Source organism: Aethalodelphis obliquidens, unplaced genomic scaffold (genome assembly GCF_003676395.1).
Source record: "Aethalodelphis obliquidens isolate GAN/ISIS:26980383/991018 unplaced genomic scaffold, ASM367639v1 scaffold45, whole genome shotgun sequence".
NCBI classification, from domain to species: domain Eukaryota; kingdom Metazoa; phylum Chordata; class Mammalia; order Artiodactyla; family Delphinidae; genus Aethalodelphis; species Aethalodelphis obliquidens.
The window spans coordinates 8,059,970-8,085,330 of record NW_020837989.1 but is presented as its reverse complement, the minus strand read 5'-3'; the positions used below and the strand labels follow the sequence as shown (position 1 = coordinate 8,085,330).

The following is a 25,361-nucleotide window of genomic DNA, read 5'->3' as shown; positions in this document are numbered from 1 at the left end:
CCTGCCTCTGGGGATCTGTGGTGCCCCTGTCTGCCCGTGAAGGAAGGCTTTCCCATTGCCAGAGGAGCCGATCAGCCTGCGCTGAGGCAGCTGGGGCTGGTTACCTGCAGGAAGCCTGTCTCTGGGTACGTTCTGGGCCGCCGACCTGGTTCAAGGATGGTGTGGAATGCTGGGCAGCTGCCCGGAGGTTACAAGCAGGGGCTCCGAGGTGGGCCGGCTTGGGGTTGTCCTGGTTCTCCCCCTGCCCAGCTGTGTGACCTTGAGTCAGTTGCTTCGTCCCCTCTCCGAGCCTAGGTTTCCTGCCTGTGAGAGCGCGTATGTCGGCGACACCAGCTCTCAGCGTGAGGATTGGGTGTGATAAATCAGGGAAAGCTGGTGTGGGGCTGGCAGGTTACCAGGAGCTCAGTCAGTGCTGGCTGCTGTCAGCGAGGGAGGTTATGATATTTGCAAAGAAATATCTTTCTGTTTTTTTCAAGTGCCTGTGATCTGAGCCTAAGAAAAATAGCTAGGAATGGATTTGACTCTGCGTAGATGGATTTGGGGGTTGGGTGGAGAGAGTCCTATTTTGGGGAGTTCCGTGGGCTAACGAAGAGCTTGCCTTGTGAGGGTCCTGCCCACCTTGGTCTGCCCTAGAGCGTCAGTGGCACCAGAGGGCAGCTGGTCCTGACCTGTCTTGTTCCCCACTCTGCAAACCCCCTTGCCCCCAGCTGTCTTGTTTGTTTGCTCAGTAAACTCTTTTCTTCAGAGCTGGTGCAAAGATAAACTCTCAACTCAGGGCTTGTTGGAAGAAACATAAATTCTCAACAAGTGGCGGGTATAAGTTCTTGAGGTTTTTGTTGGGCATCCCCCTCCGGGGAACCCAGAACAAACGCCAGGTTGAGAACTGGGGAGTGAACCGGCGCTTTATGCTTTGTTTGCCTGTCAACTGATGCGTGATTTGTGGGTCTGCTTCCAAGAAGGATCGTTAGAGGCTGCTTTTGATGTTAAAACACACGTAAAATGCATGAAAATGAAAACGGAAAGTGGTATTCAAAGGGAGTGGAGCATGGGGTGTATGGGCGCTGGCTTATGTCAGCTGTCCTAGGTGAACACGGAGGGCGTGTGTTGCTGAAGGATGATGAGCTGGCCCCTCTGTGCTGAGACTCCCAGTTACCCGCTTGTTAGCTCTGTGGCTGGGCAAGTCATGGGCCCCCTCTGGGCCTCGGTTTCCTCATCTGTAAAACGAAGGGAACGTAGGTCATGGTGCTCTTGTAAGGATTAATAGTGGCATGTAGTGCAGGCATATCATGTCTAATAAATGGAAGTTCATGTTTTAATGCATTTAGCTTGGCGATTCCTCATAGCCCATTCAAAAAGGGAAAGGTCGTCGGCAAGGGCACTTTGCTCTTAAGTACCTGCTGTGGGTGGGAGACCGCTTCTGCCTTGGAAGGCTTTAGGTGAAGTTGGGGACCAGTGTTCTAGTTATAATTGCAGCCGACATCTGGCAGCATAAATCCACTGCATGGTGGGGTGTGGAGCCGGAGAGCTCATCTAGGACTTCTGACATCCACAGCTGGCAGAGTCCAGCTCGCGGCTGAGGCTGGCCTCGGAGGAGGACGTGCAGGGTTTTAGTGGGTAAGAAAATGGGCCAAGGCAGGTGGGGGTGGGGCAGGCCTGGCAACGCCACCGGGGGCGGGGGGGTCCTTTTCTCTCTCTGGACCTCAGTGTCCCCATGTGTTCACTGCAAGATGGACTGTACACTCTGTCACCCTGAGACCCTTGAGCCAGACTCCTGCCAGTCCCTTGGTGGCAACCGTGGACTCCGGGGTGACTGATGGGCGGCACCTTAGCCCCCAGCCAGGCGGTACTGCGGGGCTATGGGGGATGGTGTGTGCAGCAGATTACAGCAGAGGAAGGGATTTGCTTCTGGTCTCCGCCTCCCAAGGGTGTAATTGCGCTGGAGAAACTCCTGCACAGCTGGGAAGCAAATGTGGAGGATTTTCTTTGCTGTACGAGGTGGGTGGGGCAGGCTAGGGCGGGGTAGCTGGTGGAGCAGCATGGCTGTGGGGTATGGCTGGGTAATGGGTGGTGGCGTGACTGTGCTGGGGGTGTGACAGGATGGGAGGGGCCCAGTCAGCTCTGGGGAGTGGCCCTGGGATTGCATGTGGGGCTACCAGTGCCCGGCTGGCAGCCACTCCTCCTCCCCGAGGCCAGGTGCCCATTCAAATAATTTTGAGCCTGCTTGTGGGGCTCTCCCTGAACTCCTCTCAGCTCCCCGCCCCATACTCGTGCCTGTGACCCAGATGCCCGTGATGACACCATTGGAACATCTCGGCACCATGTGAGTTTGCCTGTCCATTCGTGTGCCTGTGAGAGGGGAGGGAGTAGGGGGCATGGTCAGGAGTGACCCAGGCAGGGTGAGCATGGGCTGGGTGAGCATGCGGGGCTCTGGGGACCTGCTCCATTCACCCGGCAACAGCATCACACCAGATAAAACCTTGGAGCCCAAAGGCCTGCATCTTCAGTGCCCAGTGCCAGGCTTGGTACCTGGCGGTGCTCAGGTACAGAATGAGGGAGCAGGGAATGGATCCTCTGCTTGTTCCCAACTTCCAGTGTGCTCCCAAGCCTGACATCTCTTCCTCTTTCTGGATCCACTATCAATTTGATATGTGGCCTTGGGTCAGTTCCTTCCTGAGCCTCAGTTTCCAACTCCATTAAATGGATAATCATTTTGTTAGCCTGTATCACTATGTGCCAGGCATTGAGCAGCTTTACACATATCATCTCTCTTACTCTTGGCAACAGCCCTGCAAGATAGATTAGTATAAACCCTATTTTATACTTGGGGAAATGGAGACTCAGAGAGGTTGAGAGATTTGTGCAAAGGTCACAGGCTGGTAAATAATGGAGGCAAGGTTCAAGACCACGTAAGCTGGCTCCAGTCTGAGCCTTTAACAGAGATGCTAGCAGCCATTGCATCACTGCCCCTCAGATGGTTGGGGTGAAACAGCATGATGCATTCGGCCCGTCACAAGAGGCCTGCTGCACATGGCAGGCAGCAAGTACGTGGGAGTTGGGTTGTTAAGTGCATTTTACCATAAAAGGCACAGGGAGCTCTTGGTCTCATTCCTGGAGCCCACCTGTCTATCCATGGCAGAGCTGGACCTCCTCCCCAGTCCTGCTCTCTAGACAGCTTGGTCTCCGAGAAGTCCCTTGTACCTCTGCCTCCTTTTCCTTTGGGTCCTAGAGAGGATTGTGGGGGCACCAGAGCATTTTGGAGTGACAGGTGGGGTTGTGAATGACTTTCAACTCCAGAGCAGTGGCCACAGTTACCGTGGTATTTCCCGAAAGTGCAGTGTTGCCATGGCATCTCCATGACAACCAGAGCATCTCATTCATTATCCCCAGCACCTTGGCAGGGAAAGCTAGGCCTAGGGCTGGGAGAGCACAGTGGAAGCCTGGCCGAGGGCTGGAGGCCTTGGTAGCTGAGGCCCCCTCATGCTCTCCCCTGTCCCTGCCAAGATTCCCCTATGGGCTCTGGATCCATCACCATTTCTTGGGGTCTGGGTTCAAATTTCAGCTCTGTCACTGACTAGCTATATGGTTTTGGGCAAGTGACTTAGCATCTCTGAGCCTTATTTTCTGCAACTGTAAGTGTGAATAATGACAGTACTAGTTGTAAGGATTAATTGAGAGAAAGTATGTAAAAGTCCTCAGCACAGTGCCTGGCTCAGGGTAAATGCAGTTAAAAATAACAATGATGATAATTATAATGTTATTATTGCTATTATTTTTATTATAGAAACACCTGGGCTTCATGGAGGACTGAAAGTCACCTCACCTTGGGCCTCAGTCTCCTTATCTGTAAACTGGGAATAATAACAGCTGCTCATCATTTATATCCTGAGTATTCAGTAAGGACCATTGCTGGAAAAAGTGATGGGAGCTTCCACAATGAATCAGACTTGTCCCTGCCCTTTGGGGCACCCAGGCATGTGGGGAAGCCCTCTGTGTGCCAGGTACCAGGCAGGGCCTGCCCATGCACGGGTCAGTATATCCTGGTTCTGCCCCGTGATCTGCAGGTTCCAGGGCACAAAGCCGTGTGTAGAAATGCCCCAAGTCTGCTCTGCATGGACCACACACTCAGATGTGCTCAGGGGCTGGGCAGGAAGCCACATGAGAGAGGGAGGTTGGTTATGGGACTGTGTTAACCCATCTGAGGTGGGCGCTTTATAGTGTCAGCTGATGGTGGCCAGTGGGCGTGTGTCACCAAAATGTGCTCTTTTTATATTTCTTTTTTTAATTTTATGTATTTATTTTTATTTTTTTGGCTATGCTGTGACGCATGCGGGAGCTTTGTTCCCTGAACGGGGATCGAACCCGTGCCTCTGCAGTGGAAGCTCGGAGTCTTAACCACTGGACTGCCAGGGAAGTCCCTAAAATGTACTCTTTTTAAAGAAGTCGGAAGTTCTGACTTTTATATGAAATCTCCTGATTTTAAGATGTTGATAGCTAATCTCCAAGAAAAATGCTGTCAAGGAACAAGAATGCTGCATCCTGTTTTAGCTTGAGGGTCCTGGTTTTCAGCTTCCATGCTATAGCTTAGGGATGGGGTGGGAGCCTAAGGAATGGGACATGGGGGCGGGAAATGGGGCGATGGGTGGAGATGACTTCAGAGAGGTGATGACATTGGAACTAGGGTCTTGAAGGATGAGTAAGTGTCCCAAGGGGAAGGGGGAGGCGTTCCAAGCAATGGGAACTTCATTAGCAAAGGCTTAGATGCATGACCAAGATTGGTGACTGGTTGGGCGAGGCTGGAGTTGAGGAAAACGGCTGCTGATGTCGGCAAGGCCCAGGCAGGCCCAGGGCGGGAGGGAGGTGTTGAGGCCTCAGCCCCCCAGCTGTCCTTGAGGCCTGGGTGGCTGCAGAAGGGTTAGAAACCCCCAGTTTGCCATCCCTTGAGCTACAGGAATTCAGGCGGGCACGGAGGGCCTTGAATGGCTGGTGCCAGGCCTTTGAGGGGTCGCAGTGGGGCCAGTGCTGGAGGCCCCCGTTGCCAGCTCACTGGTGGTCAGCACTTTGCCAGGGTATTCGGCCTTCTCTGGGGATGGGGGCTAGTTGGCCCACTCTCTTTCTCCCTTTACCCTCTCTCGGGCCTGGGCTTTGCATGGCCTTCTCCCTAGCCTGCTGGCCTCTCTCTGGCCTCTGCTCATCCATCCAGCTCCCGGGCAAGACACGGCTTCTCAAAATGGGGATTTGGGATTCCAAGGGCTGTTAGAGACTTGAGAGAGAGAGAGAGCACGGAACTTGATGGTGCTTTGTGCGCTCAGGTGTTACCCACATCGCAAGTATGTTAAATAGGCAACAGGAGTGCATGGAAACAGCGGCTGACCCTTGCTCAGCACTGTGTGCCAGGCACAGCACCTCCTAGGTATCCACTCATTTAATTTTCACAACTTTGGGAAGTATGTCAAGTTTTCCCATTTTACAGATTAGGAAGCTGGGGGCACTGAGAAGTTAAATGACTTGCCCAAGATTACAAAATTACTGGGTGGTAGGGCTTGGGTTTGAACGAAGCTGCCTGGCTCTAGTCTGCCCACGTGATCCTTAGGCTCTACTAACTAGGGCTTTAGGTCCATGGATGGGGTAGGGGACACGGGCTTTGGACTCTGAAATTGTTAAAACATTTTCTAGCATATGTGCATATTTTTTATGGAGAAGTGTTGTCAGATTCACACAGGGGTCTGTGCCCCCGAGATGCCTGAGACTGCTGGTTGTGTTGTCATTAGCACACATGTGGAAAGGCTGTTAATGCAATAGACCAAAGGCTGGAGACCCGCAGTGCCCAGGCCTGCAGGGGATGTGGGGCTAGGTGGCCCGAGTAGGCAGGTGCCCCCAGGCAGCAGGCAGGGCACCTTCGAGGCAGCTCTGCCTCCCCACCCACTGTGCTCCTGCCCTGGCCCCGGGCCAAGGGGTGGGGCTCGCTGTGGCTGCAGGGCAGAGGGCTGCCCTTATCAATGGGAAGTGGGACATGGGTGCCCTTTGGGAATAATTGCAGGGCCAGTCACCTCAGCTCTTGTGGCTCCACCCAGGAAGCCTGCCCCTTCTGGCCCTGCTCTCAGGTGGAATTGCAGGGACTCCCTGGAAAGCTCTGCCTACTGCCTTAGCTCCAAGCTGTGTATGTGTCCCTCACTGTTCCTACCCCTGGTCAACCCTTACTTGGTCTTCTGGCCAGTTCAGCTACCACTTCCTCCAAGAAGCCTTCCGTTGTCCTCCCCCTTCCTCCTGCAGGGGGATTAAGTGCCCCTCAGTTCTCTCAAATACCCTCCCTTCCCCTGCCACACTCCCTGCATTGTAGGTGCTTGTTTTCTTGGCTGCCCCAGCTTCCCTGTGACGCTGGCACATAGAGACTGAACTGTAGAATATCAGAGGTGGAAGAGCCCCCAGACGCCATCTGGCCCAGGCCCCTCTCTAACAGGCAAGAAGCCCAGAAAGGGGCAGGGTGTGCCTGGGGTCACACAGCACGTTATGGCAGAACTGGGAGCAGACCCGATGTCCAAGACATGTCCTCATTTCACACCCCTGCCTCTTGCTTCTGAGCACATCTTTTAAAAACATTTGTTTTCTTATATTCACAAAAATAATAAATGATTATTGTAGAAAATTTAGGAAACAAAGGCAAATAAAAACCAGAGATAATTGTTACCATTTTTGTTTTGTTTTTTGGATTCGTACCAGTTTCTGGCTTATGCATAAAATTTTTCCCAAAAATATGACCATGCATACGGTCTTATAAATGTTTTCCACTTTAACAATATATATGGTAATTATATATATATATATATATATTTTTTTTTTTTTTAAATTTTTGGCTGCATTGGGTCTTCGTTGCTCCATGCAGGCTTCCTCTGGTTGCGGTGAGCGGGGGCTACTCTTCTTTGCGGTGCGCGGGCTTCTCATTGCAGTGACTTCTCGTTGCGGAGAGTGGGCTCTAGGCGCGCAGGCTTCAGTAGTTGTGGCGCATGGGCTTGGTAGCTGTGGCTCACGGGCTTAGTTGCTTTGCGCGGCATGTGGGATCTTCCTGGACCAGGGCTCGAACCCATGTCCCCTGCATTGGCAGGCAGCTTCTTAACCACTGCGCCACCAGGGAAGTCCTGGTAATTATATTTCTATGTCAGTAAATGTCCTCCTTCAACATATTGTAAATGGCTGCCTGGGATTCCATCACATGCTTGCATTATAATTGCTAAAGACAATCCCCTATGGTTGGGCATTTGCTATTATAAACATCCGTTGCTGTTATAAACAGCACTGGGAGTCGTATTCTTGTGGGGAAATCTTGACACACTTCTGCAATTACTCCCTGTAGGATAAATTCCTAGAAGTAAAATTGTAGGGTCTCTAGTATACTGTATCCACGCTAAGCATACCATATAGTCTTGGGCTGGGAGGGATTTTGACGATCTTCCCTGCAACCCCGATTCTGGGTCTGAGGCTCACATTCCCTCCCTGGCAGCAGCCCAGTCCCTCACACCTTCTGTCCTTGTCCCCATCTCCCATCTCCGGGGAGCTCTTCTGCCAGCTTTCAGCAGCTGCCTCCACTCATGTTAAAGGGAGACTGGAGGACCGTGGTATGGGGGGGGGGGGCGCTGTTTGGGTGAGGATGTTGGGCAACTTGGGATCCTCAAGTTGGGGGGCTCAGTCGCCTGCTGTCCTTGTGCCACTGTGGGCACGTACCCTGAGGATGAGAGATGCCTGTTGCATTAAGGGGCAGATAGCGACAGCTGCGATTTCTTGAGTGTTGCTTATGCCGGGCTCCTCTGACAGGTTCACTCACTTGTCCCTTGGCCCCACCCCGATGCTGCAGGGGTGGTGCTTTCCAGATGAGACCACTGGTGTTTGAGAGGGGCTCCTAGCACAGCCAAGCTGCTGATGCCTCACAGCCCTGAGTTTGAATCCTAGCCTGAGCCTTAGTCTTTTCGTCTGTCAGATGGGGCTGCTGGGTGCATTCAGAGCACGTGGGGAAGTGAGGGGAAGATGGTGAGAACGTGGTGTTGGGTCGTGATTTAGAATTCCACCTCTAGCTCCTAGGCCTTGCAAATGTTTACTGTCTCACTTTGTCCTTCCTGCTTCTGGAGTTTTCCTGGTTTAGTCTTGGACTGATCATTATGATAAATAGCAACTATCATTGTAGACATCATATGCTAGGTACTGCCCAGTGTGATTTATACACGTTAGTGGATGTAACCTCCCAGCCTCTTGTGAGGCAGGTACTGTTGTCAACAAACGGGGAGGCTGAGGCTCAGAGAGATTGACAAGCTTGCCCCCAATCATGAACTCAGGTTGGGTAGCGGTCATTGAATCTGGGCCCACCGCGAGGTCAGGACCTGTGGGTCCACAGTCAGCGGACCCCCAGAGCCCACACTCTGACTTTCCGCCTTCTGACTCTCCTCCTCTCTCCACAGCCTTAGCCCCGGGGGCCCCACCGAGCGAGCGGCATGCGGCACCCCCAGGCATGCCCAGCATCCTTCAGCCCACTGCCCAGCCCCCCCAGGAGGCCCTAACGCCCTGGGGCACTTCTGCTGTGCACAGGACCACGTGGGGGTTTGCCATGGTGACATAAAGGGGCGCGGAGGAAGGAAGGAGCGCAACCAGCCGCGGACTGCACCCCTGGCTGGGAGGAAGGGCTGGGGCCCGGATCCTCCACTGCCACTGCCACTGCCCACTTCGGGCCTTGCTCGCTGAGTCTCTGTGAACTTGTCGGTCGGTGGACAACTTGGGAGTCTTCTCCTGCGTGGGGCCTTGGGGCAGCCGGGGCGGCCGGGCCCCCGGTGGCCGAGGTCTCGGGGGCCAGGATGCCCGCCCTGGCGCGCCTCCGCAGGCTGTGTCGGCACATGTCCCCGCAGGCTGTACTTTTCCTGCTGTTCGCCTTCTGCCTGTTCAGCGTTTTTGTCTCGGCCTACTACCTATATGGCTGGAAGCGGGGCCTGGAGCCCTCGGTGGACGCCCCCGAGCCTGACTGTGGGGACCCGCCGCCCGTGGCCCCCAGCCGCCTGCTGCCACTCAAGCCCATACAGGTGGCTGCCCCTTCCCGCACGGACCCGTTGGTGCTGGTGTTCGTGGAGAGCCTCTACTCCCAGCTGGGCCAGGAGGTGGTGGCCATCCTGGAGTCTAGCCGCTTCAAGTACCGCACAGAGATTGCACCGGGCAAGGGTGACATGCCCACACTCACCGACAAGGGCCGCGGCCGCTTCGCCCTCATCATCTATGAGAACATCCTCAAGTACGTCAACCTGGATGCCTGGAACAGGGAGCTGCTGGACAAGTATTGCGTGGCCTACGGCGTGGGCATCATTGGCTTCTTCAAGGTATGTGGGGAGCGGGTCCCCGAGCTGTGGAGAGCTCCAGCTGAGTTTGATTCTTATCCCCACACTTGCTAACTGGGTGTCTGACTCTCCTCACCTGAAAAATGGGTGTAATGGTAACGCCTCCTCCTAGGTTGTCATGAAAGGTAAGTGGGTGAGTGTAGGTAAGGCACTTGGAGCGCCTGGTGCCTGGCGTCTAGTAGGTACTTTTTAAGTATTAGCTTTCATTGGGAGCACACGACAGGGGCATTGCCTTCCATGCATGGGGCCCGGCACACAGCAGGCTCGTGCCTAAGGGAGGCCCCAGGGATGGGTGCAAGGGAGGAGAGCATATGCCCTGCTGGGTCCCTCAAAACCTTTCATGTCTGTCCTCCCAATGGATGAGGTGTGTCCCTGTTTTGCAGATGGGCAAACCAAGGCTCAGGAGGATTAAGTTAGGTCACAGGAGGCCATGTAGCCAGTAAGTGGGAGAGCCAGGGTCTGAACCCAGACTCAGACAGTTGGGGGCTCTGGGTCCTCCACCCTTTCCTTTTGGCTGTGGAGGGGTGTGGAGTTTATGTACCTCTTGAACCAGAGCCATTTTGCGTTGGAAGAAAGAAATCCCAGTGGACCGGTGAGCTGCTCTGGGCTCCGCGGGGTACCCAGAGCAACTGCTAGGACCACAGCCCTTGCTGAAAGTGTCGTGGAGGAGCTGTCCTTGGGGAGGAGGTTGTGAACAGCTGGATGGGGGATCCAGAGGCTCTGGTCAGAGAACTCTGACGCGCAAGCTGGGTGGTTGGGACTGTAGTTGGGTGCTCGGGGGTGTTTGTTCCATCATTCAGCAAATACTGAGTGCTTACCATGTTCCAGGTCCTTCGCTAGGCACTGGGGACACAGTGGTTATCGAAGTGTGCAAAGTCCCGGCTGTGGTGCTGTGGGCATTTCAGTGTAGTGGGTGACTAGACAGTGAACAGATAAACATACCATGTGACAGGTGGTGATAAGTACAAAAAAAAAAAGAAAGCGGGGAAGGGCACTGGGTGATGGATATGGGCAGTTGGTGCTGGTTTTGATAGAATGCATTACCAGTGATGTCATCTTTGATAAAGTGACCAGAAGGGAGTGAGAGGAACCCGTGGCGCTCTGTGCAAAGGGCCTTCCGGGCAGAGGGGACAGTAAACACACGGGTCCCAAGGCCGGCTCTTGCTTGGTGTGAGTGGGGAGAGGAGCAGGAGATGGGTCAGAAGTGGGCCGTGCCCACCGATGGCTGCTCATTCGTCCCCAGGCGTTGGCGGCACAGCCTCGCCCTGGACCCGTGCTCCGTGCTGGGAGGAGCCTGGTCTCGCTGAGGGTTTCTCACGGCTGTGTTCTTTCATGCACTAATGGATCGGGTTGCTCTGCCACTAAAACAGGTTTTGGGGGCCAAGAAATTGAAGGCCCTTAGAAGTCCTGCAGTAGAGCAACCTGGTGAGATTTGCTCCCCAGCTGGCTTAATGACAAAACCCTGTATTTCATGGCTCACTGTCTGGGAAACGCTGGCCCGGTTTATGGCTGGGTAGTGGCATAGCGTCAGACAGCTTCATTGTCTGTTTCCCTTTGCTCCTGGACTCTGTTCCCTTTCCTGCCATGAACTTCATTAGGCTTGATTCAGAGCCCGAGGCCTGAAAAACATCACAATGGCCGACACTTGCCGAGTGCTCACCCAGTGCCACGCACGTCCTACGTGCTTTATGTGAATTAACATGTTTGACCCTCATAAACTATCCTCCAAGCCAGGTGGATGTCATCTGATTTAAGAGAGAAGGAAACTGAGGCAAAGAGGGGTGAAGCAATGTGCCCACACTCACACCTCTAATAAGCACAGACCTAGGATTTGAACCCAGGTGGTCTGGCTCCAGAGGCTTATTCCTGCACTGTGGGATGAGTCCAGGAACTTCAAATACCATTTATTCTATTTAGTAGAATCTGCATCAGAGGCCACAGCTGGTGCACAGAGCTCCCACAGTCTGTGGGGACCAAGCAGTGGGCTGTGGTCATTGGGCACGGTCGGTACAACATAGCTTGGATCCTATCAGGCCCCAGTTCCTTGCTCTACAGAAGGTGAACACGAGGCCCAAGGAGGGGCAGGGAGGTGCTCAGAGTCTCCCTGTGGGGTCAGTGGCAATTCCAGGGCTCCGTGCTCTTTCTACCCTGCTGTGTAAGACGAGACCCCTCCTTGGTTTTGATCAGGGGCCTGTGACTTTCTGCTCTAACGGGAGCCATCTGGTGGTCAAGCTGCATCCTTCTGCTCTTCCGCAAGGCCTGCTTCAATGCTGTGCATCGGGCTTGGGACTCCAGGGATCTGGAGACACTCACTTTCCAATGCCCGCTGGCACTGGATTCCCAGGTCAGTGGGAGAGCAGGGGCTGAAAAGTCCAGACTCTGGTTCAACTCGTTCTGTCACTTCTAGGCAGAGTGACCTTGGGCAGCATATTCAACCCATCTGTGAAGTGGGGGCCAATCACAGCACCACCTCACTGTGCCATGTTGAAGACGGGATAGTGGATGGGAAGCATTAGCCCAGTGCCTGGTACCCAGAGCCACCCAATAAATGGCAGCTGGCATGCCTTGTCATCTCACCTCAGCACACACAGCTGGTGGTAGTTCTTTATCTGTCTTGTGGCTTGGCCGGCATGTGCCCCTGAGGACCCTGAGGGTGGGAGCGGGTCTTCATCAGTAGCCCCATTTCCCGGCTCAGCCTTGCAGCTCCAGGTGCCCCGGGATTGAGCACATCCCGGTGGAGGCCTGACAAGGGCCACTGATGCTTGACTGCACACGTGCTACATGCCAGACCCTGAGCTCATGGCTTTGCAGATCTTATCGTATGTAATTCTCACAGCTACCCTGTGAAGTGGGCGCTTTATCTTCAGGTGAGGACTCAAGGCTCAGAAAGTTACATGGCCCTCTAGACCGACACAGCTCATCAGTCAGAGCCAGGACTCGACCACCACGCTCAGCCCTTCTAAGCCAACCACGGGTGAGCGCGTCGGAGCAAACTGACCGACGGATGTGGGACGTGAGGCCCTGAGAGGTAGCACCTTGGGGACCCCGAGGTTCCCAAGGTCACGCAACCAGTTACTACCTAAGTCTGTACTAGGTCTCCCATTCCCTGATCAGGGCTCTTCCTTCCTCTGCCTGATGACCCCACTGGAAGATTTGGTGTCTCCTGCGTGGGTCCCCAGCGCCGAACAATAGGAGGGATTCCCCTCCCGTGGGGCGAGGCCCGCAGTGGGGGTCAGTCTCTGCGATGCTTAGGCTTACTCTCCATTCCCTTCCCCAGATGGTTGCTTTCGCTGCGGACTGGGGTGGACAGTCGGCAACTTGGCTTCCTCCCTTCCTTCATGCCTCCCAGCTGGGCAGCTGGCTGAGCTGCCAGCGCCTGGCAGTCAGCTCAGAGTCGGGGCTTTGAAATGGGATCCCTCAGTGCCTGTGATCCAGTGTGGCCTCCCAGGCCACAGCAGGTGATGGACAGGGCCTGAAATGTCACTGCCCCCCCCTGCCTTTGTCCCCAGTGCTGGCTTAGTGGTCTTGGGGAGCCGGGGGCTGAGGGAGGGGCCTCTCAGTTTGGGGCTGTCAACACCAGACAGAGGCTGGCTCAGGACAGGGTGGGAGTTGGCAGGTACTCCTGGTGTGTGGAGAGTCAAATGCAGGCCCTTTATCTCAGTTTACGAGGCAAGGGCCCTGCAGAGCCTTCGTGGGAATTAGAAAAAAGCACTTCTGCATGAAGGTTATTACTAAAAGGCACCCTGGGCAGATGTCGCTCTACTTGAGGCCCAGGGCTAAGCCCTCAGCTGAGTGTCCTTGTTCAGTGCTCACGTGGTGAGCTCTCCAGGGTGGCCCTGTGGACCACTGTGCCTGCCTCTCCAACCTCATTTGCTGCCCTTTGTCCACTCTTGATTCATCCCACCCCACTCGTTCTTCACACAGTGGCCAGATGGACCTTTTTAACATGCAAATTGGAACCTGTCATCCCTCTGTTCACAACCCTTTGATGGAGTCTTTGATGGCTTCCCACTGCCACTTCAAGCCTCGAGGGTCCTGCAGGTCTGGTCCCAGCTGACCTTTCTGCCTCATCTCCTCTCCTCCCTCTTGATCACTCTGCTGGCCTCTTGATATTCCTTGACTGTGCTGAGCTCTCGCCAACCTCAGGGCCTTTGCACTTGCTGTTCTTTGAACTTGGCTCCCACCTCTCCCCTAGTTGATGCTTACTCAGTCCCTTTCTCCAGGAAGCCTCTCTTGAGCCAGCTGACTATGCCCAGTTACCTACTCTTCTAGGACTATGAACCTCCTCTGTGTAGCATGTGTCACACTGAAGTTTACGTATATTTCTGCTACATTGACTACTCTCTCTCTTCTCTGCTCACCTTTACAGTTCACGAGGGCAGGAGCCATGTCTGTTTTTCTCACTGTATCCCTGTTACTTAACACAGTGCCTGGCATAGTGAACAATTGTGGGATAAACAAATGAAACCCGTAATGAAAAGCTGTCATGTGCCAGGTATTTGGGATCTGTCTGTTCTTCTTTCTTTTTAAAAATCCAGTTACACATCCGATATGCGTTTGCTCCCACTGGGTGTCAAGCCTGTGCTGGCACCAGGGATCCAAGGTGGAAGTGACATAGTACTTGCCCTTGAGAGGGTGCAGACTGGTGGGGGAGACTCTGAACAGATAATGCAGCAGCCAAGGTGAGAAGTGCTACAGCTGAGGCTTTAATGCCCCAGGGAGGCCCCTTCCTTCCTTCCTTCCTTCCTTCCTTCCTTCCTTCCTTCCTTCCTCCCTCCCTCCCTCCCTCCCTCCCTCCCTCCCTCCCTCCCTTCCTTCCTTCCCTCCCTCCTTCCCTCCCTCCCTCCCTCCTTCCCTCCTTCCTTCCTTCCCTCCTTCCTTCCTTCCTTCCTTCCTTCCTTCCTTCCTTCCTTTCTTGCTGCGTTGGGTCTTCGTTGCTGCATGTGGGCTTGGGCGGGGGCTAATCTGCATTGCGATGTGCGGGCTTCTCATTGCCGTGGCTTCTCTTTGTGCAGAGCACAGGCTCTAGGTGCTCGAGCTTCAGTAGTTGTGGCATGCGGGCTCTAGAGCGCAGGCTCGGTAGTTGTGGCGCACAGGCTTAGTTGCTCCGTGGCATGTGGGATCTTCCCAGACCAGGGCTCAGACCTGTGTCCCCTGCATTGGCAGGTGGATTCTTAACCACTGCGCCACCAGGGAGGTCCTGATGCATGGGGTTTTGAAGGATGAGCAGTTTGTCAGGCCAAGAAGACCAAAAGGAGTTGGCACAGGGACAAGGACAAATTGTACTGTATCCAGAGGCAGGTGGCTGGGAGGGTGAGGGATAAGGAGCAGGGGCTGTGAGTCTAGGGAAGAGGAAAAGGGGGTGCTGTGGGTACTGCCTGCAGGTTCCCAGGGAGCTGACAGCAGCGGGTCCTGGGAGGAGAGGGAGGCACAGGGAGCTGGGCTCCTCTGGGACATAGCCTTGGGAGTGCTGGGGGCACATGGGGGTTGGGAGCACAGTGGGCAGAGTGTCTGCTCCTGCACTCCCAGAAGATACCTCGTCTTTGATCTCTTCTCTGTTGGCATCCGCCCAGGATTTCTCCTGAAGAAAAGATTGTGACAAAAGCCAGCTTGGAAACCCCAGGCAGGGGAGCCTGGTGGTCAGGTGTGTGGGCTCAGGGGTCAGCCATCTGTCTGTGAGGTGTGGCTCGTCCTGACCACGGTGCAACTCAGGGCAGCACCGCCCTCAGAGCCTGGGTATCCTCGTCTGTGAAGCGGGGATGACAGAGGAACCCTCCTCCTGAGGCTGATGTGAGGACTGAACGAGCAATGGGCGATGCCGCTGGCCCTGTTCTAAGCACTTTGCGAGAGTCAACGCTCAGCCTCCTCCATCACCCCTTGAGGGAGTTACCATTCTTGGCCATGTTTTACAGCAGAGGAAACTGAGGCGCGGGGAGGTTACCTGACTTGCCCAAGGCCACGCAGTCTGGTGGCAGAATCCATGCTCTCCACTGCTAGACTTTCCTGTGTGTGATTTTGGACAAGTTACTTAGCCTTTCTGGGCCCAGTCTCCTTGTCTGTATAATGGGAATGGCAGTGATGCTTCCATCGTGGGGTCACTGTGAGGATTACGGCACCCCTTCATGTAAAGTGCACGAGCTTGGTTCCTGGCTTTGGTGAGCACGGCATGTGTGTTAGCTGGTATATTACGATGACAGGCAGAGCGGGGTTTGCACCGCTAGGTCAGCACAGGATCAGGAATGTGACGAGCCCTCTGTGAATGTTAGTGAGTACTGTTGACATGACTGTTATGAGTCCACAACTGATACTCCGTGGTCCCTTGGGGCTGTGGTTCTGACGGCTCTCTTCCCCCCTCCCCCGCCCTGCCCCACCCCACCCGGCTGCAGGCCAATGAGAACAGCCTGCTGAGCGCGCAGCTCAAAGGTTTCCCCCTGTTCCTGCACTCCAACCTGGGCCTGAAAGACTGCAGCATCAACCCCAAGTCCCCGCTGCTGTACGTGACGCGGCCCAGCGAGGTGGAGAAGGGCGTGCTGCCCGGCGAGGACTGGACTGTATTCCAGTCGAACCACTCCACCTACGAACCTGTGCTCCTGGCCAAGACGCGGTCGTCCGAGTCCATCCCGCACCTGGGCGCGGATGCCGGCCTTCACGCCGCACTGCATGCCACTGTGGTCCAGGACCTGGGCCTCCACGACGGAATCCAGCGCGTGCTGTTCGGCAACAACCTCAACTTCTGGCTGCACAAGCTCGTCTTCGTCGATGCCGTGGCCTTCCTCACAGGCAAGCGCCTCTCGCTGCCTCTGGACCGCTACATCCTGGTGGACATTGACGACATCTTTGTGGGCAAGGAGGGCACGCGCATGAAGGTGGAGGACGTGAAGGTATGGCTGGGGGCGCCAGACCGTGTAGGGTGGGCTTCGCCACCTTCAGACCTTACTGTCCCCATCGTGACTTTGCTGTCTGCACCTCCTCTGTGCTGTCCGTCCCCCTCCCTTGGCCACTTGGTTTTATTGTCTTATTAGGAGCAAGTGCCATTTAAAATTATTTGAAGTATTGAATATACAGGAATTTTGCATCTGGTTATATGGAGCTCAAGAATGTAACTACGGAGAGATGGTAGCTGTGCAGAGAGTACCTACCTCTTAATCCAGACATGATTTTTAACTCTCAAAAATGTTTGTGTCAGTACCAAAGCTCCTCCAAAACTCATAAAACAAGAATTAGAGTGTGAATCATACACAAGGCATACTTTTAACTGCGGTCTGTATAGATAGTGAAAGGCATGTGTTTAATTCAAAAAATGTTTACCAAACTAAACTAACTGTATGTAAAAGCATTTTGCATACCATGAAATTTTACACATGTATCACTATAAAAGAGAAGCCTGCAAATTAAGACCATTTTCATCTACTCACTACTTTACTCAGAGTTGGATGCAAAAGGAACAACATCACTAGTGTAAATGGGGAAATCAGTATCAGTTGCCATAAATAGAGGGCAACCATAACAATAGATCCAATGAAAGCGAAACAGAGGATTAAATTCTAGCGAAGTACTGCTGCCTACCGATGACCTGTCCTCTCTTATACGAGATTAGTGAGAGTTAGAAACGTATTAGCACCAAACCAAGACTTCTTTTTGACGACAGGAGGAGGACGGAAAAGGAGACTTAATAATTAAGAGGAATGCTTTCCTCCGTGTGGGTGCTGTGCTGGAATTGGCTGTGGGTCCTGGAAGGAAGGCCCTGGGCTGGGGCAGGGGGCGGGGTCCATCGTCCTCCTGCCTTGGTCTAGAGTGAACTCTCTGCTCCTCCGTACACCTCCAGGGGAGAGCAGAGTAGATGCTGCTGAGGAGCAGGCACTGTCTGGGGAGTCGAGACCTGGGTTCCAGTCCCAATCTGCCCCTAACTGACTGGGTGACTTGGGCAAGTCCCTTCCACCGTCTGAGCTTCAGCGGTGAAATGACAAGATGGGGTGGATGGGAAGGACCTGGATGGCTGGGGTGAGGGGGCATGTGCAGATGCCAGGCTCTGAGCCCTTCCGGATCTACTTCTGGGACAGAGCAGTGTTGCTTTGATCTGCTTTACCCATTGGGTTTGCTCCTGAGATTTCACTTCCTCAGGGGCTCCCCTACTGAAAGAAAGTTTTGAGACGACTCCTGTTGAGCCTTCCAGCTCTGAGGCATCATGCAATGCCCCGACCCACCTCTAGCAAAGTAGATTACTCTGTTTTCTCCTTAGGACGTTCTTCAGGTAGCCCAAGCTTGCTCTCTCCTGCTGTAACCTAGGTCTTTGCTTCCTGTCCAGGATGAGTCCTTGAGACTGGTCCAGGGTCGGCCCCATGAGGAAATCAGGCTGCCAGGCTCACTATGTCTCCTGTGAACCCTGGGCTTGCCCTTCTTGGTTCTTATTTTCCCCATTATTGGAATGAGAGGAATGCTAGCAGTTTGGAGCCTTTTCTGTAGAAGAATACCAAAAGAGATGCCCTCTTCAGTGTACTCAGCTCAGTGCAGACTGTAGTGCTCTATGCCAGCCAGGTCCCATTTGCTTTAAACATCCTTTTGAGTCAGAAAGGGCAGGGTTTTTTTTTTCTTTAATCCCAAGGACTGGCTACAACTGAGCTTTCCTTGCAGAGACATGAATGTTGCCTCATTAACTTGTACAGTACGGGCTGTACAGTGCAACTTAAATGATACCAACAGCAGTGCTTATTCAAGGCTTGGCAAGTGCCAGGCTCTGTGCTCAGCCCTTTCTGTGCATTGCATCATCTGATCCTCACAGCAGCTCTGTGAGGTGGGTATTGTTTTAAAGCCCATTTTACAGACACTAAGACTCAGAGAGGTGAAGTAACTGGCCCAAGGCCACACAGCTAGAGCATGGGCGTCCACCAGGTAGTGCATGGCCTTGGTAAGATGCCGGTGGTGGCCCCAAGGAGGGCCAGGACTTTTTGTTTGCAAAGTGTTCTGATAGCGGGCTCTTCTTACAGGTTTCCTAGCAGGCTTGTGCATCATACCTGGTAGGGATTTTTTTGAGTCCTGACTCCAGAGGACAACTGTATGTTTGTTTCACAAGTGTCAGCATCCCTTCATTGACTTGCAAAGCAGTGGGTGAGCTGTGCATGGAAACACTGCATTGCTGGGCACACAGTACGTCTCTGGAAAAGTCGTGGTCCTTTGACATCAGCCTTGCAGTCACCAACGAGGTGAAATCCCCCACATTTGACAGATGAAGACATGAGGCTCACAGTGGCAGTGACCACAGACATGATAATGGCACTGTTTTTCATCACTTACCAAAATGCCAGGCTGTTTTACATACAGTATCTCATTTAATCCTCCCAAGAGCCCCATAAGGGAGCTATTATTATCCCTATTTCACACCTGGGGAAACTGGGGCCTGGAGAATTTGCATAGCTTTCTCAAGGGCATGGCAGAACCAGGCTAGAGTCTATGTCTTGTCTTGCCAGAGGCCTGGTGGAGGTGGCAGCACAGGGCTGGCTTCGTGGGTATGGGACCTGTATAGTCACACAGGGCCCCATGCTTGGAAGGGGCCCATATTCGAGATAATGCTCTGCTATTTCCTTCTTAACATTTTCAACAATCTTTGAGCAAGGGTCCCTATTTTCATTTTTCTATGGGCCCTGCCAACTTTATAGTTGGTCCTGCAGGAGCTGAACCCTTCTGGGAGGAGCGGGGAACTTCTGGCTTCCCCTCACCCCTTTCTCCCCACTCTGCCTATCCTAGGCCCTATTTGATACGCAGAACGAACTACGGACACACATCCCAAACTTCACTTTCAACCTGGGCTACTCAGGGAAATTCTTCCACACAGGTAAGTGGGCCTGGCTCTGCCCCCACTAGCAACTTCCAGGGGCCCTCAACATCCAGACCCTCGGAGTGCTATGCCATGGGGTCAGCAGGTGGGCGGATGGGCCCACTTAGGGCCACATTTGACCTCTGTGGCCTCTCCCAGAGCCAGACAGCCCACAGAGCAGTCGCAGCCCCAGGCAGAGGGCATTTAGAGACAGCGGTAACACACGACGGCCCCCACTCATCTGTCCCTGGGCCTCAGGCTCTGCTGTTCAGGGGGGTGGGCATCTTCTCCCTCTTGTCTCCCTCTCACCACCACCTTTTAATATTCTTTGTACTACTTCAGCCTTAGAGAGGAATTGGTTGAATTTTAAGAATTTTACAGAAATATGTAGCAGAGAAAATGAAAATGCCCTATAACTGTACCCACCCCAGAGATGAGCACTGTCACGAGTTTTTCTTTTTTTTTTAATTTTATTGGAGTATAGTTAATTTACAGTGTTGTGTTAGTTTCAGGTGTACAGCAGAGTCATTCAGTTATACATATATTTATTCTTTTTTAGATTCTTTCCTCACATAGGTTATCACAGAATTTTTTTTGTTTTTTGGCTGTGCTGCCTGGCTTGTGGGATCTTAGTTCCCTGACCAGGGATTGAACCCAGGCCCTCAGCAGTGAAAGTGTGGAGTCCTAAACCCGGCACCACCAGGGAATTCCCTCATCACAGACTATTGAGTATAGTTCCCTGTGCTATTCAGTAGGTCCTTGTTGGTTATGTATTTTATACATGGTAGTGTATGTTAATCCCAAGCTCCTGATTTATCCTTCCCCACCATGTTTCCCCTTAGGTAACCATAAGTTAGGTAACCATTTTTGATATCTGTAAGTCTGTTTCTGTTTTGTAAATAAGTTCATTTGTATCATTTTTTAAAAAATTAGCTTCCACATATGAGTGATATGATATTTGCCTTTCTCTGTATGGCTTAGTTAGTATGATAATCTCTAGGTCCATCCATGTTGCTGCAAATGGCATTATTTCATTCTTTTTTATGGCTGTGTAATATTCCATTGTATATATGTACCACATCTTTTTAATCCATTTGTCTGTTGATGGACATTTAGGTGGCTTCCGTGTCTTGGCTGTTGTAAATAGTGCTGCAGCGAACATTGGGGTGCGTGTATCTTTTCAAATTATGGTTTTCTCTGGATATATGCCCAGGACTGGGATTGCTGGATCATATGGTAGTTCTATTTTTAGTTTTTTAAGGAACCTACATACTGATTTCCATAGTGGTTGTACTAATTTACATTCCCACCAACAGTACAGGAGGGTTCCCTTTTCTCTGCACCCTCTCCAGCATTTATTACTTGTAGACTTTTCTTTGGTTGCACTGCGTGGCATGTGGGACCTTAGTTCCCTGATCAGAGATTGAATCCACATCCCCTGCATTGGAAGCACGGAGTCTTAACCACTGGACCCCCAGGGAAGTCCCTGTTTGTAGACTTTTTGATGATAGCCATATTGACCAGTGTGAGGTGATAACCTCATTGTAGTTTTGATTTGCATTTCTCCACTAATTAGTGATGTTGAGCATCTTTTCAAGTGCTTTTTGGCTTTCTGTATATCTTCTTTGGAAAAATGTCTATTTAAATCTTCTGCCCTTTTTTTTTTTTTTTTCCGGTACACGGGCCTCTCACTGTTGTGGCCTCTCCCGTAGCGGAGCACAGGCTCTGGACGCGCAGGCTCAGCGGCCATGGCTTACGGGCCCAGCCGCTCCGCGGCATGTGGTATCTTCCCGGACCGGGACATGAACCCGCGTCCCCTGCATCGGCAGGCAGACTCTTAACCACTGTGCCACCAGGGAAGCCCTCTGTCCATTTTTTGATTGAGTGGTTTGTTTTTTTGACATAGAGCTGCCTGAGCTGTTTTGTATATTTTGGAGATTAACCCTTGTCAATCACTTCCTTTGCAAATATTTTCTCCCATTCTGTGGGTTTTCTTTTCATTTTGTTTATGGTTTCTTTTGCTGTGCAGAGCTTTTAAGTTTAATTAGGTCACATTTGTTTATTTTTGTTTTTATTTTCATTACTCTAGGAGGTGGATCAGAAAAGATATTGCTGTGATTTATGTCAAAGAGTGTTCTGCCTTTGTTTTCCTCTAAGAGTTCTATAGTGTCTGGCCTTACATTATTTGATCCATTTTGAGTTTATTTTTGTGTATGGTGTTAAGGAATGTTCTAATTTCATTCTTTAACATGTAGCTGTCCAGTTTTCCCAGCACCACTTATTGAAGAGACTGTCTTTTCTCCATTGTATATTCTTGTCTCTTTTGTTATAGATTAATTGACCATAGGTGCATGAGTTTACTTCTGGGCTTTCTGTCCTGTTCCATTGATCTATATTTCTGTTTTTGCACCAGTAGCATGCTGTTTTGATTACTGTAGCTTTGTAGTATAGCCTGAAGTCAGGGAGCTTGATGCCTCCAGCTCCGTTTTTCTTTCTGAGGATTGCTTTGGCTATTTAGGGTCTTCTGTTTTTCCATACAAATTTTAAAATATTTTTGTTGTAGTTCTGTGAAAAATGCCATTGGTAGTTTGATAGGGATTGCATTGAATCTGTAGATTGCCTTGGGTAGTATAGTCCTTTTGACAATATTGATTCTTCCAATCCAAGAACATGGTATATCTTTCCATCTGTTTGTGTCATTTTCAGTTTCTTTCATCAGCATCTTATAGTTTTCAGAGTACAGGTCTTTTGCCTCGTTAGGTACTTTTATTCCTAGGTATTTTATTCTTTTTGATGCAATGGTAAATGGGATTGTTTCCTTAATATCTCTTTCTTTTTGGCCGCGCCATGCGGCATGTGGGATCTTAGTTCCCCAACCAGTGATCGAACCTGTGCCCCCTGCATTGCAAGCATGGAGTCTTAACCACTGCACTGCCAGGGAAGTCCCATTAATTTCTCTTTCTCATCTTTTGTTGTTAGTGTGTAGTAATGTAAGAGATTTCTCTGTATTCATTTTGTATCCTGCAACTTTACCAAATTCATTGATGAGCTCTAGTAGTTTTCTTGTATCATCTTTAGGATATTCTATGTATAGTATAATGTCATCTTCAAACAGTGACAGGTTTACTTCTTCTTTTCCAATTTGGATTCCTTTTATTTCTTTTTCTTCTCTGATTGCCATAGCTAGGACTTCAAAAGCATGTTGAATAAAAGTGGTGATGGTGGACATCCTTGCCTTGTTCCTGATCTTACAGGGAATGCTTTCAGCTTTCCACCATTGAGAATGATGTTAGCTGTGGGTTTGTCATATATGGCCTTTATTATGTTGGGGTAAGTTCCCTCTATGCCTACTTTCTTGAGAGTTTTTATCATAAATAGGTGTTGAATTTTGTCAAAAGCTTTTTCTGCATCTATTGAGATGATCATATGATTTTTATTCTTCAGTTTATTAATGTGGTGTATCACATTGATTGATTTGCAGATACTGAAGAATCCTTGCATCCTTGGGATAAATCCCCTTGATCATGGTGTGTGATCCTTTTAATCTGTTGCCAGATTCAATTTGCTAGTATTCTGTTGAGTATTTTTGCATCTATGTTCATCAGTGATATTGGCCTTTAATTTTCTTTTTTTGTGGTATCTTTGCCAGGTGTTGGTATCAGGGTGATGGTGACCTCATAGAATGAGCTTGGGAGTATTCCTTCCTGTGTAATTTTTTGGAAGAGTTTCAGAAGGATAGGTGTTAACTCTTCTCTAAATGTTTGATAGAATTCACCTGTGAAGCCATCTGGTCATGGACTTTGGTTGGGAGTTTTTTAATCACTGTTTCAATTTCAGTACTTGTGATTGGTATGTTCATATTTTCTATTTCTTCCTGGTTCAGTCTTGGAAAGTTGTAGCTTTTTAAGAATTTTTCCATTTCTTCTAGGTTGTCCATTTTATTGGTCCATAGTTACCTGTAGCATTGTCTATGATCCTTTGTATTTCTGTCGTGTCCACTGTAACTTCTCCTTTTTCATTTCTAATTTTATTGATTTGAATTCTCCCTTTTTTTCCTGATGAGTATGGCAAAATGTTTATCAATTTTGTTTATCTTTTTAAAGAACCAGCTTTTAGTTTCATTGATCTTTTCTATTGTTTTCTTTGTCTCTATTTCATTTATTTCTGCTCTGATATTTATGGTTTCTTTTCTTCTACTAATTTTGGGTTTTCTTTGTTCTTCTTTCTCTAGTTGCTCTAGGTGTAAGGTTAGGTTGTTTATTAGCCTATTAATCTCTGAATAACCTTTATTCAGAGATTTTTCTTGTTTCCCGAGGTAAGATTGTATTGCTGAAAACGTCCCTCTTAGAACAGCTTTTGCTGCATCCCATAGGTTTTGGACTGTTGTATTTTCATTGTCACTTGTCTCTAGGTATTTTTTGATTTCCTCTTTGACTTCTTCAGAGATCCGTTGGTTGTTTAGTAACATATTGTTTAGCCTCCATGTGTTTGTGTTTTTTAAAGTTTTTTTTCCTGTTATGAATTTCTACTCTCATAGTGTTGTGGTCAGAAAAGATGCTTGATGTGATTTCAATTTTCTTAAATTTACCAAGGCTTGATTTGTGGCCCAACATGTGATCTATCCTGGAGAATGTTCCATGTGCACTTGAGAAGAAAGTGTATTCTGCTGCTTTCAGATGGAATGTCCTATAAATATCAGTTAAGTTCATCTGGTCTAAGGCTTGTGTTTCCTTGTAGATTTTCTGTCTGGATCATCTGTCCATTGATGTGGGTTGTAAAGTCCCCTACTATTATTGTGTTACTGTTCATCTCCCCTTTTATGGCTGTTAGCATTTGCCTTATGTATTGAGGTGCTCCTATGTTGGGTGCATATATATTTACAATTGTTGTATCTTCTTCTTGGATTGATCCCTTGATCATTATGTAGTGTCCTTCCTTGTCTCTTGTAAGAGTCTTTATTTTAAAGTCTATTTTGTTTGATATGAGTATTGCTACTCCAGCTTTCTTTTGATTTTCATTTGCATGGAATATCTTTTTCTGTCCCCTCACTTTCAGTCTGTCTGTGTCCCTGTGTCTGAAGTGGGTCTCTTGTAGACAACATATATATGGGTCTTGTTTTTGTATCCATTCAGCGAGCCCATGTCTTTTGGTTGAAGCATTTAATCCATTTAATTTAAGGTAATTATTGAAATGTATGTTCCTATTGCCATTTTGTTAATTGTTTTGGACTTGTTTTGGGAGGTCTTTTTTCTTCCCTTCCTCTTTTGTCCTCTTGTGATTTGATGTCTATCTTTAGTGTTGTGTTTGGATTGCTTTTTCTTTTTTTGTGTGTGTGTCTGTTGTAGACTTTTGGTTTGCAGTTCCCATGAGGTTTTGATATAGCAGACTACATATGTACAAGATTGTTTTAAGTTGCTGGTCTCTTAATTTCCAGTGCATTTCCAATATCCTGCATTTGTACTCTCCTCTTCTCATGATTGCTGGTTTTGATATATTTGTGTGTGGATGATTTCCTACCTTTACATTATGTTGCCTTTACTGGTGAGCTTTCCTATTTGTAATTCTCTTGATTCTAGTTGTGGCCTTTTCTTTTCTGCCTAGAGAAGTTCCTTTAGGATTTGTTCTAAGGCTGGTTTGGTGGTGCTGAATTCACTTTGCTTTTACTTGTCTGTAAAGCTTTGATTTCTCCATCAAATCTGAACGAGAGCCTTGCTGGGTATTCTTGGTTGTAGGTTTTTCCCTTTTATCACTTTAAATATATCGTGCCACTCCCTTCTGGCCTGCAGAGTTTCTGCTGAAAAATCAGCTGATGACCTTTTGGGGATTCCCTTGTATGTTATTTGTTGCTTTTAATAATTTTTCTTTGTCTTTAATTTTTGTCAGTTTGATTAATATGTGTCTCGGCATGCTCCTCCTTGGGTTTATCTTGTATTGGACTCTGCATTTCCTGGACTTGAGTGACTGTTTCCTTCTCCTGTTAGGGAAGTTTTCTGCTATAATATCTTCATATATTTCCTCAGGCCCTTTCTCTCTCTCTTCTCCTTCTGGGACCCCTATAATGCAAATGTTGGTGCATTTAATGTTGTTCCAGAAGTCTCTGAGACTGTCCTCATTTCTTTTCATTCTTTTTTCTTTATTCTTTTCTGTGGCAGTGATTTCCACCATTCTGTCTTCCAGCTCACTGA

The 25,361-nt window shown here is 50.1% G+C and overlaps 1 protein-coding gene across 9 annotated transcripts in view; it reads left to right on the top strand.

The window, feature by feature from the left end:
• The window catches only part of NDST1 (N-deacetylase and N-sulfotransferase 1), a 72,946-nt gene that overhangs the window by 21,235 nt on the left and 26,350 nt on the right, over positions 1-25,361 (top strand). For 5 of the 9 annotated variants that reach the window (XM_027081561.1, XM_027081560.1, XM_027081562.1 and 2 more), the window contains 3 exons: positions 8,445-9,347; positions 15,752-16,246; positions 19,107-19,194. In XM_027081561.1, coding sequence (XP_026937362.1) covers positions 8,835-9,347; positions 15,752-16,246; positions 19,107-19,194 — 1,096 coding nt within the window. In that variant the 5' untranslated portion in view covers positions 8,445-8,834. Of the gene's footprint in view, positions 1-2,101; positions 2,321-2,362; positions 4,027-8,444; positions 9,348-15,751; positions 16,247-19,106; positions 19,195-25,361 lie in introns of those variants that run through there. The other 4 variants (XM_027081564.1, XM_027081563.1, XM_027081567.1 and 1 more) reach the window with 4 other exon arrangements.